Raw genomic sequence first — 19,782 nt, forward strand, 5'->3', positions numbered from 1 at the left:
TAATATTGTATCATTGGACCTCATCTCTTCCACCATCTTCTCCTTCTGCTAGTTGATTAGCTGTCCACAAGATCAGCTGCCTAAAATGTGCTCATAAATTCTGACTAACATCCAAAATTTATGTCTTCTCCTGAAAAACTCAGATCTAAAACATTAGGCACTCAGTTCACTCTTTAGGCACCTGTAAAATGCATATATTCTTACTTTCCCAGAAATTCTGTTTTGCTCAACTATTTGTCTCTTCATTTATTCCCCATACAAAATGGAGTTGCTGATACTGTAAGTCACACCTCATGTGCTTAATATTTGCAATACAGCATGAGGAACACACTTATAGTCCTGGATCTCTTGGAATGATTTATTTAGCTAGAGGGAAGCTTAATACAGATAATATGAAATGTTATTAGTGTTCTGTAGCCAAGAACTGTGCATGATTTTGGTGGAGGCAGGTTCCATTCCCCTAGCTGTGAAGATGGTGATGTTTGGAAGAGACTATGAAACTCAGGACATGGAAATACACAGGCTCGAGATTGAATGTAGCTTGAATAGCTCACAAGGAGGGAATCTGAGGTACATCATAATCTGAGAATCACTTGGCCTCCACTGTGAACCCAAGCCCAACAGAGGTGCAGCATGCAAAGGGAGGGTGAAGAGTTGAGGTTTCCTCCCAATCAGGTCCTGGGGGGACCCTTGGGGAGCATCTGTCCTTCTATTGATGAACATCTGGTGGAAGCTCCTTCCTATCTTTCTATGTCAGTGCATAATTGTACTTTCCCACCAAAGTGCACAAGGGCTTTAATTTCCCCTCCTCTGCCTGATACTGGCTATCCACATACTGTTATTTTCACATCTAACTGTTTAACTCTAGACTAATTTATACACTTCTAGGACAGTGAATCAAAATATGGACTAAGCATTCAGAAAGTGCTAGCAATTACTTTTTAAAATAATGTTTCAGGCCAGGAGTGGCGGTACACACCTGTAATCCCAGCTACAGGAGACTGAACGGGAGAATCACAAGTTCAAAGCCAGCCTCAGCCATTAAGCGAGGCCCTAAACAACTTAGTGAGACCTCATCCCAAAATAAAAAAATAAAATTCACTGAGGTCAAAGCTCATTGGTTAAGTACCCCTGGATTCAAATGCCAGCACCATAAAGTAGCGGAAAAAATTTTGTAATTTTTTAAATTATTTTTTATTTTAATTTGTTATATATGACAGCAGAATGCATTACAATTCATATTATACATCTAGAGCACAGTTTTTCATATCTTTGGTTGTACACAAAGTAGAGTCACACCATTCATGTCTTCATACATGTACTTAGGATAATGATGACCATCTCATTTCACCTTCTTTCCTACCTCCATACCCCCTCCACTCTCCTCCCTCCCCTTTGCTCCACCTCGATTTTGTCTAATCCTCTAATGCTCCCTCCTAACCCCACTATGAATCAGCCTCTCAATATCAGAGAAAAATTTGGCATTTGGGTTTTGGAGATTGGATAACTTCATTTAGTATTATCTTCTCTAACTGCATCCATTTACCTGCAAATGCCATGATTTTGTTCTCCTTTAATGCTAAATAGTATTCCATTGAGTATATATACCACATGTTCTTTATCCATTCATCAACTGAAGGGTACCTAGGGTTGGTTCCACAGTTTAGCTATTGTGAATTATGCTGCTATAAATATTGAAGTGGCTGTGTCCCTGTAGTATGCTGTTTTTAAGTCCTTTGGGTATAAACCAAGGAGTGTGACAGCTGGATCAAATGATAGTTCCATTCCCAGATTTCCAAGTATTCTCAATACTGCTTTTCATGTTGGCTACACCAGTTTATAGCTCCACCAGCAGTGTATGAGTGTGCCCTTTTCCCCACATCCTCTCCAACACTTATTGTTGTTTGTCTTCATAATAGCTGCTATTCTGACTGGAGTGAGATGAAATCTTAGAGTAGTTTTTATTTGTATTTCTCTAATTGCTAGAGATGTTGAACATTGTTTCATATATTTGTTGATTGATTGTATATCATCCTCTGAGAAGTGTCTGTTCAGTCTCTTCACCCATTTGTTGACTGGGTAATTTTGTTTTTGATGTTAAGATTTTTTTTTTTATTGTTGGTCGTTCAAAACATTACACAGTTCTTAATACATCATCTTTCACAGTTTGATTCAAGTGGGTTATGAACTCCCAACTTTACCCCGTATACAGATTGCTGTTTCACATCAGTTACCCTTCCGTTGATTGACATATTGCCTTTCTAGTGTCTGATGTATTCTGCTGTCTGTCCTATTCTCTACTATCCCCCCTCCCCTCCCCTCCCCTCCCCTCCCCTTTTCTCATCCCTGTTTAATGTAAATCTTCTTCTCAAGCTCTTCGTCCTTACCCTGTCCTTGTTTACTCCCCTTATATCAAAGGGGTCATTTGGTATTTGTTTTTTAACGATTGACTAGCTTCACTTAGCATAATCTGCTCTAATGCCATCCATTTCCCTCCAAATTCTATGATTTTGTCGTTCCTTAATGCAGAGTAATACTCCATTGTGTATAAATGCCACATTTTTTTATCCATTCATCTATTGAAGGGCATCTAGGCTGATTCCATAATCTTGCTATAGTGAATTGTGCTGCTATGAACATCGTTGTAGCAGTGTCTCTGTAACATGCTCTTATTAGGTCTTTAGGGAATAGACCGAGAAGGGGAATAGCTGGGTCAAATGGTGGTTCCATTCCCAGCTTTCCAAGAAATCTCCATACTGCTTTCCAAATTGGCTGCACCAATTTGCAGTCCCACCAGCAATGAACAAGAGTGCCCTTTTCCCCGCATCCTCTCCAGCACTTATTGTTGTTTGACTTCCTAATGGCTGCCAATCTTACTGGAGTGAGGTGGTATCTTAGGGTAGTTTTGATTTGCATTTCTCTAAGTGCTAGCGATGGTGAGCATTTTTTCATGTACTTATTGATTGATTGTATGTCCTCCTCTGAGAACTGTCTGTTCAGGTCCTTGGCCCATTTATTGATTGGGTTATTTGTTATCTTATTGTCTAATTTTTTGAGTTCTTTGTATATTCTGGTTATTAGGGCTCTATCTGAAGTGTGTGGATTAAAGATTTGTTCCCAGAATGTAGGCTCCCTGTTTATCTCTCTTATTGTTTCTTTTGCTGAGAAAAAACTTTTTAGTTTGAGTAAGTCCCATTTGTTGATTCTAGTTGTTAACTCTTGCGCTATGGGTGTCCTATTGAGGAATTTGGGGCCCGATCCCACAGTATGTAGATCATAACCAACTTTTTCTTCTATCAGATGCCATGTCTCTGATTTAATATCAAGCTCCTTAATCCATTTTGAGTTAACTTTTGTGCATGGCGAGAGATAGGAGTTCAGATTCATTTTGATGCAAATGGATTTCCAGTTTTCCCAGCACCATTTGTTGAAGATGCTATCCTTCCTCCATTGCATGCTTTTAGCCCCTTTATCAAATATAAGATAGTTGTAGTTTTGTGGATTGGTTTCTGTGTCCTCTATTCTGTACCATTGGTCCACCCGCCTGTTTTGGTACCAGTACCATGCTGTTTTTGTTACTATTGCTCTGTAGTATAGTTTGAAGTCTGGTATCGCTATACCGCCTGATTCACTCTTCCTGCTTAGCATTGTTTTTGCTATTCTGGGTCTTTTATTATTCCATATGAATTTCATGATTCTTTTATCTATTTCTACAAGAAATTCCATTGGGATTTTGATTGGCATTGCATTGAACTTATAGAGAACTTTTGGTAATATCGCCATTTTGATGATGTTAGTTCTACCTATCCATGAGCAGGGTATATTTTTTCATCTTCTAAGGTCTTCTTCTATATCTTTCTTTAGGGTTCTATAATTTTCATTATATAAATCTTTCACCTCTTTTGTTAGGTTGATTCCCAAGTATTTTATTTTTTGGGGGGATATTGTGAATGGAGTAGTTGTCCTCATTTCCGTTTCAGAGGATTTGTCACTGATATACAGGAATGCCTTTGATTTATGCGTGTTGATCTTATATCCTGCCACTTTGCTGAATTCATTTATTAGCTCTAATAGCTTCTTTGTAGACCCTTTTGGGTCTGCTAGGTATAGGATCATATCATCTGCAAATAGTGATAATTTAAGTTCTTCTTTTCCTATTTTTATGCCTTTAATTTCTTTTGTCTGTCTAATTGCTCTGGCCAGTGTTTCGAGGACTATGTTGAACAGAAGTGGTGAGAGAGGGCATCCCTGTCTTGTACCAGATCTTAGAGGGAATGCCTTCAATTTTTCTCCATTCAGAATGATGCTGGCCTGTGGCTTATCGTAGATTGCTTTTACAATGTTGAGGTATGTTCCAGTTATCCCTAATTTTTCTAGAGTTTTGAACATAAAGGGATGCTGTACTTTGTCGAATGCTTTTTCTGCATCTATCGAGATGATCATATGGTTCTTATTTTTAAGTCTATTGATGTGGTGAATAACATTTATTGATTTCCGTATATTGAACCAGCCTTGCATCCCAGGGATGAATCCTACTTGATCATGATGTATAATTTTTTTGATATGTATTTGAATCCGATTCGCCAGAATTTTATTGAGGATTTTTGCGTCAAGGTTCATTAGAGATATTGGTCTGTAGTTTTCTTTCTTTGAAGTGTCTTTGTCTGGTTTCGGAATCAGGGTGATGTTGGCCTCGTAGAATGAATTTGGAAGTTCTCCCTCTTTTTCTATTTCCTGAAATAGCTTGAAAAGTATTGGTGTTAGTTCCTCTTTAAAGGTTTTGTAAAACTCTGCTGTATACCCATCCGGTCCTGGGCTTTTCTTAGTTGGTAATCTTTTGATGGTTTCTTCTATTTCCTCTATTGTTATTGGTCTGTTTAGGTTGTCTATATCCTCCTGACTCAATCTGGGCAGGTCATAAGACTTAAGGAATTTATCTATGCCTTCACTATCTTCTATTTTATTGGAGTATAAGGATTCAAAATAATTTCTGATTATCTTCTGTATTTCTGAAGTGTCTGTTGTGATATTACCTTTTTCATCCCGTATGTTAGTAATTTGAGTTCTCTCTCTTCTTCTCTTCGTTAGCATGGCTAAGGGTCTGTCAATTTTATTTATTTTTTCAAAGAACCAACTTTTAGTCCTGTCAATTTTTTCAATTGTTTCTTTTGTTTCAATTTCATTTATTTCAGCTCTGATTTTAATTATTTCTTGCCTTCTACTTCTTTTGCTGTTGTTTTGCTCTTCTTTTTCTAGGATTTTGAGATGAAGTATGAGATCATTTATTTGTTGGTTTTTTCTTTTTTTGAGGAATGAACTCCAAGCAATGAATTTTCCTCTTAGAACTGCTTTCAATGTGTCCCATAGATTCCGATATGTTGTGTCTGTGTTTTCATTTAACTCTAGGAATTTTTTAATTTCCTCCTTGATGTCTTCTAAAACCCATTGATCATTCAGCAACCTATTGTTCATTCTCCAAGTGATGCTTGATTTTTCCTTCATTCTTTTATCGTTGATTTTCAGTTTTATTCCATTATGATCAGATAAGATGCATGGTATTATCTCTACCCCTTTATATTGTCTAAGAGTTGCCCTGTGACATAATATATGGTCTATTTTTGAGAAGGTTCCATGTGCTGCTGAGAAAAAAGTGTAACTACTTGATTTGGGGTGGTATAGTCTATATATGTCAATTAAGTCTAGGTTGTTAATTGTGTTATTGAGTTCTATAGTTTCTTTATTTAACTTTTGTTTGTAAGATCTGTCCAGTGGTGAGAGAGGTGTGTTGAAGTCTCCCATGATTATTGTATGGTGGTCTATTAGACTCTTGAACTTGAGGAGAGTTTACTTGATAAACACAGCCGCACCATTATTTGGGGCATATATATTTATGATTGTTATGTCTTGTTGGTGTATGGTTCCCTTGAGCAGTATGAAGTGTCCTTCTTTATCCCTTTTGATTAACTTTGGTTTGAAATCTATTTTATTAGATATGAGTATGGACACTCCTGCTTGTTTCCGCATTCCATATGAGTGGTATGATTTTTCCCAACCTTTCACCTTCAGTCTATGAATATCTTTTTCTATCAGATGCGTCTCCTGTAGGCAGCATATTGTTGGGTCTTCTTTTGTGATCCATTCTACTAGCCTGTGTCTCTTAATTGGTGAATTTAAGCCATTAACATTTAGGGTTATTATTGAGATATGATTTGTTCTTCTAGCCATATTTGTTTATTGATGTTTCTAAACCTGATTTGTTATCCTCTTTGACTATTTTTCCCCCTTTACTGTCCTATCTCCCATTGTTGGTTTTCAGTGTTATTTTCCATTTCCTCTTCCTGTAATGTTTTGCCAAGGATTTTTTGAAGAGATGGTTTTCTAGCTGCGAATTCTTTTAACTTTTGTTTATCATGGAAGGTTTTAATTTCATCTTCTATCCTGAAGCTTAATTTCGCCAGATACACGATTCTTGGTTGGAACCCATTTTCTTTCAGTGTTTGAAATATGTTATTCCAGGATCTTCTAGCTTTCAGGGTCTGTGTTGAGAGATCAGCTGTTATCCTGATTGGTTTGCCCCTAAATGTAATCTGCTTTCTTTCTCTTGCAGCTTTTAAAATTCTCTCCTTATTCTGTATGTTGGACATCTTCATTATAATGTGTCTAGGTGTGGATCTCTTATGATTTTGCACATTCGGCGTCCTGTAGGCTTCTAGGATTTGTGATTCTGTCTCATTCTTCAAGTCTGGGAAGTTTTCTTGTATAATCTCACTGAATAGTCTGTTTATTCCTTTAGTTTGGAGCTCTGTGCCTTCCTGTATCCCAATGACTCTTAAATTTGGTCTTTTGATATTGTCCCATAATTCTTGGATGTTCTGCTCATGGTTTCTTAGCAGACTTGCTGAGCTGTCTATGTTCTTTTCCAGTTGAAATACTTTGTCTTCATTGTCTGATGTTCTCTCTTCTAAGTGATCTAATCTGCTGTTAGTATTCTCAATTGAGTTTTTAAGTTGGTTTAATGATTCCTGCATTTCTAGGATTTCAATTTGTTTGTTTTTTATTACCTCTATCTCCCTGTGAAATTGATCTTTTACTTCCTGGGTTTGTTTGTCAATGTGATCTTTCATTGTCTGATTTTGCTGTCTCATGTCTTCCTTGAGACTCCAGATCATCTGAAGCATATATATCCTGTACTCTTTATCTGACATTCCGTCTGTTGCAGCTATTACCTCTTCTAAAGTTGAGTTGACCTGCATTGCTTGTGGTCCTTTCTTTCCTTGTCTTTTCATACTGCTCACGTTTCTTTCTGCTTGGTGCAACTGTTGTGTTTTTGAAATTTACCTCCTATTTATTTATATTGCTCTTGTATAGTTGGGAAGTCTCCCTTGCAGGGCGGGTAGTGGCTGTGCTCCTCCCCTAATTAGGGTGGTCTGTCTACCACGCTAATTGGTCGCAGGTCTGCCCCCACTGCAGGCACTGGTGGCTGTTCTGCTCTGACCCCACTCCAATTGTGGTAACGTAACTACCACACCCTGGGGTCGTTGGTCCTGATCTGGATGTGGGTGGCGGCTCTGCTGTGCCCCCACTCCAATTGGTGTGACGTGTCTACCACGCTGGCAGACCTCTAGGCCGGTGGGTCGCAGTTCTGCACAGCCCCCACTCCCAATGGGGGTACCTGACTACCTCTCCAACGGGTCGCTGAGCCCCCTCTGGACCTGGGCGGCGACCCTGCTCCACCCCCACTCCAACCAGTGTGACGCGACTGCCTCAGTGTTACGTGTCCACCACGTTGGCAAGCTACCTGGCCTGTCTTGCCAGTGGGTTGTTGGTCCTATTCTAAGCGTGGGCGGCTTCTCTCTTCAGCACCAGCTGCATTTGGGGTTTCATGGTACCACGCCGGCGGGTCACTTGGCCTGCTCTGGGCGCAGGTGGAAGCTCCACTCTGCCCCCACAGCACCAGGCAGGACCCTGGCCGAGAAGCAGTCACCGCCGGTTCCCTAGCCTTGGGCCAAAGCAGCTTAGGTAGCAAGAACCCCGCCTTTCCTATCCGGATACACTCTCTCCGCTGGGAGCTGGCCCCAGCGAGCGACCCCCGGGGTTCCCCAGCCCCAGGCCAAAACTGTCTCGGGAGTCAGAACCCAGTCGCCCCAAGCTCAGCGCACGCTCCACTCGGAGCTCGCCTTCACAGGCAGTCTCCGCAGATTCCTCAGACCTGGGCCCGGTTAGCCCCGGGAACCCAAGTCCCGGGAACCCAAGTCCTGCTGCTCAGTGCCCGGTGCACGCCTTGCCAGGCACGAGCCTTCAAGAGTATTCTCCACAGGATCCCTAGTCCCGATCCTGAGCAAGAAATCTGTCTGCTAGACGAAGGCAAATACCAGCCTGAATTCACCTGTTCTGTAGCTGAATGAGCTGAGATCAGCAGAACAATGGGATGATTACATCATCTCTCCAAGATGGAGGCCGCCGTCCTCCGTGGTCAGACCGGTGACTGGAACCGCCGCTTCTCTCCTCTGTCTCAAGCCGGAACTCTGCACCAAGTGCTGCCGATGTATCACTGGCAGGGGCCCCCCGAATCCGTATCGCTGTTCTCCCTCTCCTCGCTGTTCTCCCGGTCCGGCTCCCTGCCGATCCCCAGCACGCGCCACAGACAACCCGCCGCGGAGCGATCAGGCTATGCGACCCTCAGTGCGGAGAAATGGAGCTCCCACTGCCGAACCTCGCACGATGGAAACCTGTCTATTAGATTCTGTAGTGCCTCAATTTCACTGGAAATTCCCAACAAGATATCCTTCAGCCGTTTCATATCTTCTTTCACTGGCTCAGTGATGCGGCGCACTGGGGTGATGCACTCCCTTCGCCGCCATCTTCTCTCCTCCTGATGTTAAGATTTTTGAGTGCTTTATATATCCTAAGATTAGTGCTCTATCTGATATGCCTGTGGTAAAGATTTGCTCCCATTCTGTAGGTTCTCTATTCACCTCACTGATTGTTTCTTTTGCTAAGAAGAAGCTTTTTAATTTGAATCCATCCCATTTATTGATTCTTGGTTTTAATTCTTATGCTATAGGACTCTTATTAAGGAAGTTGGAGCCTAATCTGACATGATTGAGATTTAGGCCTACTTTTTCTTCAAATAAGTGCAATGTCTCTGGTTTAATTCCTAGATCTTTGATCCACTTTGAGTTGAGTTTTGTGCACGGCGAGAGATAGGGGTTTAATTTCATTTTGTTGCATGTGGATTTTCAGTTTTCCCAGCACCATTTGTTGAAGAGGCTATCTTTTCTCCAATGTATGTTTCTGGCACCTTTGTCTGATATAAGATAACTGTATTTATGTGGTTTAGTCTCTGTGTCCTCTATTCTGTACCATTGGTCTACAGGTCTATTTTGGTGCCAGTGTAATGATGTTTTTGTTATTATTGCTCTGTAATGCAGTTTAAGGTCTGATATAGTGATGCCTCTTGCTTCACTCTTCTTGCTAAGGATTGTTTTAGCTATTCTGGGTCTCTTATTTTTTCAGATAAATTTCATGACTTTTATTTATATTTCTATGAGGAATATCATTGGGATTTTGATTGGAATTGCATTAAATCTGTATAGTGCTTTTGGTGGTATGGGCATTTTAACAATATTAATTCTGCAAAGCAAGAGCAAAATAGATCTTTCCATCTTCTAAAGTTTTCATCAATTTCTTTCTTTAGTGCTCTGTGGTTTTCACTATAGAGGTCTTTCATCCCTTCTGTTAAATTGATTCCCAGGTATTTTTTTTTTAGGCTATTGTAAATGGGGTAGTATTCCTCATTTCCCTTTTAGAGAACTTGAAACTGATGTACAGAAATGCCTTTGATTTATGGGTATTGATTTTATATTCTGCTACTTTGCTGAATTTATTTATTCACATTTTTTAATTTTTAACATTTTAAAGTTAGTTTTTCTTTTATTGCTTATGTAAAATAGTTATCATAACTCATGGTAATGGTGCCACCTATTTCATATGGTTATCATAAGTTTACAAATAACACCCTTACTATTTTGGGAGATTACTAGTGAATATTATTTACTATGAGTGCCTACAGCTAGTAGATAGTACTTACTAAGAGTTGGCTAAGGCGATAAGATCTAAAAGGGAGAAAACCTACCTCCTGCCCTGATGGTGGAAGGATAATATTCTGCAGTTAATGGAGCCAGCCTTGACCCACTGATAATTTCTCTGGAGGTCCCTGTGTTTCTCATGGAGGTTGTGTTTGCAAGTTCACCTGTTCAATTTGGAAAACTTTTACTTTTCTTTTAATTACAGAGTTTTTTCTTTTTGGTTGCATAAATTGATCTCTGGAGACCACCATTCCACTTGAAGCCCTGCCTCTAGGGAAGCCACCGTGCCGAACCTTGGCTTCCCTCCTGCTTTCCAGTTCCAATAACCTGAAGACCTGAAGATGAACAAGATCACAGACTTCACATCAGTTCTTTCCAGAGGGATGTGAAGAAGACACACCACCCCAGGCAACTGCACTTGCACACACACACACACACACACACACACACACACACACACACACACAGTTGTAATATCCATAAATTTGTTTTCTAACATTTTGAGACTGTCTGAAAAAGACAATAACCTTTAGAAGCATTCCCACTGTGGACCATACCCAAGTCATGTGCTTAAAAGTAAAGAGAACTGGAAGCAATGCCCTCAAGCACTCACAAACATCTGATACACTGTAGCGGGTGAGTAGATGTTCTTTTTTCCCATTTCCTCTTTATATTCTCTCTATGGCTGTGACTCTCCGGCTCTTTTCCATCTGAACCCATGCAGAGTTTTCTGATTGAGTAGATGGAGCCCCATTACCTCTCCACCTGTGTTCAGTCTCTGCCAGACCCTGCTGTACATCACTGATTGCTCACAGTTAAGCCAGCTCTATGGGGACCACAGGAGGAGCTCTTTCTAGTGACATCCTGTAATCAAATGTTGCTTTGCACTTCTCCATCAGCCATTCACATGTTCTCTGTCATGATCACAGGAATGAAACTGATTGCAATTTTTCTCACCACATCACCTTACTGACACCTTCAGTGCTTATTAATTAAAATATATTGAACTCAGGTTAATGTATTTGGAAAGGTCATTATAAAGTATTATAGTACAAACCTCCATTTTAAACCAAATCCTTTTTCTTCCTCATATCCCTAAATGAAAAAGGATATGAGGAAGAGAAATTCCTATATGAAATTTATTTGCTTTCCAGTGTGCTATAAATATGTAATAATAAAAGTGAATTAAAGAACAAACTAATAAATATTTGTGTCATACAAGCATCCAAACCTAAAGCCTAATTAGATACAAAAGCTTATCTTGTTTGCAGCACAGGCCTTTGTGATAAAATTTTCCACTAGCCTCTAACACACTCATCCATCACTCTATGGAAAAGTAGCAATAAAAATATCCACTCTCCTAAAGTCAGCTTTGTCAAAGCCTGTCAATATCAATTTTTTGTTTGTATTGCAATGTGGGATTTGAAATCATGCCTCATTTCAAACTTCTACTCATAAGAGTGGATAACTTCAGTTGATTACCTTGATAATATAACATAAATATTTCTAAGTGACAACTTAACACATACAAAACTGTCTGCAACAGGTTCCTGTTTTCTCTGTACTTCTGGCCCATGATTTCTGAACAACTGCATAATCTTAGGTTCTTGTTCTTACTCATAAGAAAAGCAAAATCCCAGAGGTTCAACTCCTCTACCCCTCTTCCTGAACATTTGCTTTATCTGTCTGAATTCCAAGATAAGAATAAGCAACAGTGCTATTTTTAAAAGTTGTATTTTGCGATCTTTTACCTTACTTCTGAATGTTCTATTAACATTTTATGCACACTGATATCAGATTCCATGGGGAGTTGGCACAAGGCTGACTTTAACTATTTTAGTGGCCAATTTGACAGTGTTGGTTGGTGCTCAGGGGTCATCAACCTATTATGTGATTGTGTATAGTTGTGTTTTTTCAATATTTTTCTTTCTCATTGGTAATAAAATAACTTTAAAAGACACTTTGTATCTATGCACTAATGTAGAGTTGGTCGTGATTGCAGCTGTGCCGGTCAGCACTGTAAATGAATACTTGGCCTCTGAGAGGGTGAGGGGCACTACAATATGTCCATGCAGTTGTCCACAGGTCTTGAGAGCCGCTGGATTCCCCCATCATAGGAGGTTCACAGCTTTCTTAAGGAGAGGTAGAAGTAGTCATAAAGTCCTTGAGACTCATTCCTATTAGGAGGGCGTCTCAGCTTTGAGCTCTCTTATCTTCCCTGGCTCATCTCAGGGCCTATTTGAACACTGGAAAATAATCATTTGCTTTCATTATGATTCCCTCCATAAAAACAAAAGGTGCCTAATCCATATAGGTAGGATGGGTGCCTCCAGGGCGAGATGCAAGGAACGGGCAATGAACCCCTCTTTCCTTCACTACAGGTGGAAGTGGAAGCTGCATGGATGGGAGCAACCTGACCAGGGTCACTGAGTTCATCCTGCTTGGGTTTCAGAATGAGAAACCGGTGAACATTCTTCTTTTTTCTGTGTTCCTGCTCATGTACCTGACATCTCTGGTCGGCAACACCCTGATCATCCTTCTAGTGTGCTGTGACCGTCGCCTGCACTCACCCATGTACTTCTTTGTAGCCAACCTCTCCTTCCTCGAGGTGGCCATCACCTCCACTGTGGTGCCTGAGATGTTGGGCAACACTTTCTCACTCACCAAAGCCATCTCCTTTGTGGGTTGCCTCACGCAGTCTTTCTTCTACTTCCTCTTGGGGTCCACCGAGTTCTTCCTCCTGGCGGTCATGTCCTTTGATCGGTACGTAGCCATCTGCAACCCACTGCGGTACGCGCTCATCATGAACAGACAGACGTGCGCGGCGCTGCTCCTGGGATCTTACGTGGGCGCCTTTCTGTCCATCCTGGCGCCATCAGTTTTAACGGCCCCCCTGCCCTTCTGCGGGCCCAACGTGGTGAACCACTTCTTCTGCGACAGCGCCCCAGTGCTGAAGCTGGTCTGCGCGGACACCTCTCTGGCCGAGCTGGCGGACTTCGCCTCCTCGGCGGTGCTGCTCCTGGGCTCCCTGCTCCTGACCGGCGTGTCCTACACCTGCATCATCATCACAGTGCTCAGGATGCCCTCGGCGCAGGGCCGGCGCAAGGCCTTCTCCACCTGCGCCTCGCACATCACGGTGGTAACGCTGTACTACGGCAGCTCCATCTTCATCTACGTGCGCCCGCGGAAGGGCGGCGTGATGGACGTGAACAAGTTCGCCACCGTGCTGAACACCATCGTGACGCCCATGCTGAACCCCTTCATATACAGTCTGCGCAACGAGAAAGTGAAAGGCTCGCTCAGAGACGCCCTGGCGAAATGCCCTTGCAGACTAGGGACAACCATGTGCCAAAGGTGACACTTCCACGAAGGTGCCCTCAGGACGGGCTGCAAAAGCATTTGTCAGTACAGAGTTAATTTTCCGTGTGAGGGGTTAATGATCTCTTAATGCCTATTAGACTCTCCAACAGAAGCTGACAGATGAAACATAAGACACGTGCTGCATTTGTCAGGCATGCTGTAGCTTGTGACAAAAGAAACCGCAAAGCTACAGCATCTGCCTTAGGTAGGTTCTCTTAAGGATCTAACTGGTTCCTCGCTGTGAACTGCGGATGCCTTGCGCCTCTCGGATTTTGAAAGTCTGACTCCTCTTCTAATCGGAAGAGTGAGTCCTAATAATCTTCCTCGTGTTCCTGGTCTTCCCAGCAGCATCTGCTCACTTGCCAGCAAGCTTCTAGGGCACATCTGGAGCACTCTCCTAGAGTTCAATCATGGCTGGCCAGCGGAAGGGAGATAGAGTTCCCCCAGTACAACATCTGGAAGTCACCGTTTTATTCCGCTATGTTGTCATGAGAAAAACCTGGGAATATGATTAGTGATGAAGTTAGTGGGCATGAACTTCCGAAGAAAAGCCTCTCTAGAGCAGCTGGCCAGCTTGCAGATGGGGATGATGGCAGTCAGGCAGCTCCTGGCAGCAGCTCCCTCCCCCTCACTGTTCCAAGATAAGGTGGCTCTCCACGTTTCCCGGGGAATTGCATGTCCCGGACCTCCCATATCAAACACTACTTTCCTTTACTTGAAATTGTATTGCATCCCCTATTGCGATTGGTTGGTAAACTTCATTGCCTATGATACAGAATTTACAGAATAGGTCATTCCTGTGGCTGTTTTACTTATATTTCTGTTGCTGGTTGTCTTGGTATGCCTCCATTAGTTGAGGAAAATGGGAGAGATGAAATAATATAATTTAAATAGTTTCTGATTTGTTAATGCAACTGAAACAATTCTTTTTATTTTTATTTATTTTATTTTATTTTTTTTATTTTTTTGAACTAGGGATTGAACTCAGGGGCACTTGACCACTGACCACATCCCCAGCCCTATTTTGTATTTTACTTAGAGACAGGGTCTCACTGGGTTGCTAAATGCATTGTCGTTGCTGAGGCTGGCTTTGAATGTGCGATCCTTCTGTCTCAGCCTTCTGAGCTGCTGGGATTACAGGTGTGCGCCAGCTTGCCCTGCAGCATCTGAAACAATTCTTGTACTTGTAAGTTAGATTCATTTGTGAAATATCTTCTGTAAATGCATACTTTTGTATTACTCACATGTGGGTGTAACAATGTTCTGGGGAGAATTTGAAAGTGTTCAAAAATGTGTTAAAAAGTTCACAATTTTTTTTTAATTTTCCCTTTTTCCTGAAACTTTCAAATAAAACTCAAAAGAAAGCCAAAGTAAGATCACCATATAACTTCTTCAAGATTGAAGATAAGTTCAGCTATTTGTCAAGAGGATAATAAAATTGTCTAGATGAAAAATATCTAGAATACCTTATTCTAACTTCTTACATGGTGGAGATAAGAAGGGAGATCTGAGGCCACAGCGTAAGCAAGGCAGGGGCTGCATGGAGCTCAGAGATTCAGTCATTATTTCTCAAACTTAATATGTATTTTTATCCTGTTAAGTGCAAGGTTACTCAGAGTTAATGAGAGCCATTGTAGACAACCTAGGTAAATATGAAAAGAACATGGGGAAGAGAGATAAACAATAACACAAGACAATAAATGGTTTATCAATAACCTTACCACATTTTTTGCACATAGACTCACATGAAGGTTCTAAATTTATATATATATATATATATATATATATATGTCTTTTTTTATACAAAAACTGATCCATACATGATCCATTCATGATAACTTTACTGGGGCAAAATTCACACTACATAAAATCTGTGTTTTCCCTGTTGCAGGGCACAGTCCAGTGGCCTTAGGTGCATTCACCTGTGGGCAGCTGTCCCCACATTCCTTGTCCAGAGACATGCATCCTCTCAAAATGGAACTCCATGCCCCCTGGGAGAGAAAGTCCTCAGCCCTTGCACCACCTGCCTCAGGGGATTTGTGCTCCTCCAGGCTCCTCCTATAAAGATGCATGTCCTCTTGCATCCAGGTCAGGTTAATAGCATACAGTTCCAGGTTTATTGCTATTGCAGCACACATCAGAATTTCATTTCTTTTACAAGGCTAACTAATCTCTCTCTCTCTCTCTCTCTCTCTCTCTCTCTCTCTCTCTCTCTCTCTCTCTCTCTCACACACACACACACACACACACGTACACACACACACTCCTTTGCTATCCTGCTCTCTGCCAATGGACTTAGATTCCCATAGTCGTTCTACCATTTGGTTAAAAGGAATAATGGTTCTATAGCCATTGGTTTACAAATATCTGTTTGATTTCAATTCTTTTAGGTATATACCAGTAGTTAAAATGACATGCCATAAGGTAATTCTATGTTTAATCTTCTAAAATTGATAGATATTTACATTTAATTTTTGAGGACCCTCATACTGTCATCACTAGCAATGCTCAGGAGCTTTAATTTATCCACATCCTGTGAACACTTGTTATTTTACAGTTTGGGGACCTTTTGAATAACTGGCATCCTTTTGGATATGTAGTGGTATCTCATTGAGCTTTGGATTTGCATTCCCTCAATAATGAGTGATGTGAAATAGGTTTTGATGTGTCTATTGGCCATTTGTATATCTTCTTGGGAGAAAGTCTGTTCAAGTCTTTTGCCCATTGTTGACTTGGATAAGTATTCTTAGGTTGACTTGTTTTCTTTATTGTTGAGCTTTGCAGGTTCCTTACATTTTCTTAATATGACTTCCTTACCAGACATATGATTTGCAATAATTATTTCCACTCCATGAGTTGCCTTTTCACCATGCTGATTTTGTCTGTTGATGCACAGTTTTTAATTTGGTGAAACACAGTTTACTTCCTTTGTTCCTTGTATTGCCTGCTATTTTGATCTTATATCAAGAAATCCTTGTCTAATCCAATGTCATAAAGCATTTCCCCTAGGATTTTAACGAGTTTCATAGTTGTACATGTGAAAGCTGAAAACGTTGATTTCTTAAAAGAGAAAACAGAGTAGGGTTCATAGAGGATGGGTAGAGTGTATGTGTTCCTGGGTTCCTGGTGTAGTCAATGGTTACTCAGCTATCTCAATTGGGGGGGGGGTAGAGACTCTGTGTCAACGCAACACAGAGATGCTGGGAAACAGTGAGAGCTGGCAGGTGACCTCCAGGCCATCTCGTTTATTTTTGGAATGCATACAGCTGTTATAGGGTTCAGGTAGGGCGTGCCTGCCAGTCATACATAAGCACCTTAACATCTCTAAGCCAATCATCTTATGCCTAATGTAACTGCACTATGAGGAAGCACTAAATCTTGCTGTCGTGATGGAAGGCAGTCTGGAAGGGTCTTTGACCCTACGGGAGGGGGGCTATGAGTTGGGGGGTTACATGCCCTGAAGCGCTTGACGCTCGGTTTCCTGACTTGGTAGTCTGGTAGCTTGATAATGCTGACCACAAGTGCTGAGGATGTGGATTCACAGCTGGCTAAAGCAGGGCGCCTCATCCTGCTGGTGTTCCTGGCAGGTCTGTACTACTAGCATAGGTTTTCCTAGCACTCTGAGCTGCTTGTAGCTGCTAGCTGTGAACTTAAAGTTATTCCAACAGTAGAGCAGGGAGGAAAGTGGGGGCTAGGATAATGGAAACCAAAATAGTTAGAAGGAATAAGTTCTAGCATTCTATACTACTTCTCTACTACTTAATAAATAACAACTTATTTATTAAGTATTTTAAAATGAACTAGAAGAGAATAGTTCAAAGATTATCAATACAAAGAAAGGATAAACATTTAAGGATAAGAAGCTAATTACCCTGATCTATTACTCATTGTACACATGTAGTGAAATATCACAGTGTATCCCATAAATATGTACAATTAAAAATAAAATGTTCTTTTTGGAAAATAAGAGTTTCTAATTTTAGCTTGTGGTGAAAACAACCACACATGTCTTGCTCCTGATCCCAATGGAAGAGGTTTCTGTCTTGCACCATTGAGTATTATGCTGACTGTGGATTTTCATATATGTCCCTTATTACAAGTTGAGGAAATTTCCTTCTATCCCAAGTTTTTTGAATGTTTTTATCATGACAATGCACTGAGCATTGTGAAATTCACTCTTACGGGGGTGCCCAGCACTAGGGACCGGGGCCTCTTCTGGATGTTTTTAATGACCTATTTGGTGCAGTGCTTGACATCACTGTCCTAATTGCTGGGCAGGCTCCTCTCTTCCAAGTATTTCTCACCTTCAGTGAAATATTAACCACAGCCCATGCTGTTCTGTGAGGTTAGCAGGCTTTCTTCCAGCAGAAAAGAGCCTCATTTGCTGGGTGATTCACCCAGTCCTGTTTACTTTCTTTCTGGAGGCTCTGAGTTATTCCCTTGGCTGTCGCATCCCATGACCACTGTGTGGCCATTTGCAGCCCCTTTCAATACCCTGCAAAGAAGACCAGTTCCTTCTATCCACCTCCCCGTCCCCTCTGGGGTGGGTGGCTCTCTCCTCACCCTTCCATTTATCATCTTCAAGGTAGGGCTGCTGCTCTGTGGTCCAAGTTGACAGATCACTCTCTGTGGAAGCATCGCTCCTCCCCTGGACTTGTGTAGACACTGGTGCCATGAGCCCCTGGGCTTCCTCAGCCCCTTGTCCCTCTGAGCAGGTCCTGGCATTCACAGAGGTTCCTAGGTCCACACCATCTCCACCATTCTGCAGGGGCCCTCGGGCTGAGGCCCAGTGCAGCCCATGGCAGTAGCACCTCTCTCTGCTCAGTGGTCTCTGTGGCTGTGGGACCCCCAGCTTTGCCTGAGTCATCCCATCTCAGATGAGCAGCCTGTCATGGACAGGAAGCTCCAGGGTCATGGCACCTCTCCCAAATCCCTTCACCTTCAGCCTATGCCATGAAACCACGAAAGACTCACTGGAGGACACTTGGCTGAGGCCAGACATCCTCCAGGGATGAGGCTAAGTGACAAGATCTTTGGAGTGGACTTCAAAGTACAAGACCCTCAGCACCACAGGGAGCAAGTTAAGGATCTGTCACTACAGCTGGGAGAGGGTGGCTGTGTTGTGTTCCCATCATCTACGCTCACAGTCACATGGTGAGATTGTGTTTGTATATGAATTACTTTAAGATGACTAAAGATTAAAAAGCACTTTGATGGTCACAGGGACACTACAGACCTGCACATCGTAGATTATCAAAGTATGGGGACAGCACTCTCTATAAGGTGGTCACAGTGATAGTTTGCAGTCACATTGCCTCCTGTTGAGTGTGGTAGTTTGCTGAGTTGATATTATGCAGAAAAAGGAAGCACTCAGGTTTTCAGGAAGGGAAGACTCATGCCACACACACACACACACACACACACACACACACAGAGGACACGGTCGGTCGAGGGTTCACTTAAAACAGAATCTGAACTCCCCAAGTCCCTTAGGAGCATCTGAGACACACCTACCTGCTGCTTCAGCTCAGCCATTATCCAGTGTGCCCTGCACCTCTTTCTTCCATCATCCCAGCCCCAGAAGAGCGAGCTCATGGATGTGGGGGGGCAGTGAACTCTCCACTCTGCCCTCCAGTAATCCTTCCTCACCTACGGCATCCTCCATTTCCCCAGGTATCCTCTCACCTGTCGCAACATTATGAAGTCTTTGCTCGACTTTGATCAAGGCTGGTACTTTGGCTATTCTTTATTTTACCCTGCTATAAGTCATAGTGCTTATCACTGCATGGTAATGTGTTGTGATGAACACATGGACAGGTGAGGTGTCTTTGCCCCTTCAGTTATAAGTTTCATGAGCATCTTGTATATAATTGGAAATTTGCCCTTGTTCCCTCTAATTTTGTCTGGAGATGATTTGATGCTCAAAAACTCAACTTTTAAAGGGAATGGGCAATAGTATCAACAAAAAACAAACAGTTATTTTTATTAATTTATACGGAATTAAGTCAATTTTTCTGCCTATGATTCAAGTTTGTTAAAGGGTTGTTATGGAAGCCCACCCAGGAGCTTTATCTTGCCAGTGTTCTTTTTTAAAAATATATGTATATATATTTTAGTCATAGGTGGTCACAATATCTTTATTTTTTTTTTTTGTGGTGCTGAGGATCAAACCCAGTGCCTCACACATGCTAGGCAAGTGCTCTCCCACTGAGCCACAACCCCAGCCCTTGCCAGTGTTCTTGCTTTGGAGAATAGCATATGTCTGACCACAAAAGAGTTATCCACACTTCAGTAACATAACATTTCTTTGTTAATTGTATTACTTATATTTATA

The 19,782-nt window shown here is 41.7% G+C and overlaps 1 protein-coding gene across 1 annotated transcript; it reads left to right on the forward strand.

Moving 5' to 3' along the window:
- The first annotated feature begins 12,486 nt into the window (after positions 1–12,486).
- On the forward strand, positions 12,487–13,446 carry LOC101974082 (olfactory receptor 6S1). The gene has a single exon (XM_005342763.2). The coding sequence runs from the start codon at positions 12,487–12,489 to the stop codon at positions 13,444–13,446; it is 960 nt and encodes a 319-aa protein (XP_005342820.1).
- Positions 13,447–19,782: the final 6,336 nt, after the last annotated feature.

This window comes from Ictidomys tridecemlineatus, chromosome 1 (genome assembly GCF_052094955.1).
Source record: "Ictidomys tridecemlineatus isolate mIctTri1 chromosome 1, mIctTri1.hap1, whole genome shotgun sequence".
Classification (NCBI taxonomy): Eukaryota; Metazoa; Chordata; class Mammalia; order Rodentia; family Sciuridae; genus Ictidomys; species Ictidomys tridecemlineatus.

Coding starts and splice junctions, on each gene's coding strand:
- LOC101974082 (XM_005342763.2), top strand. CDS start 12,487: ATGGATGGGAGCAACCTGACCAGGGTCACTGAGTTCATCCTGCTTGGG.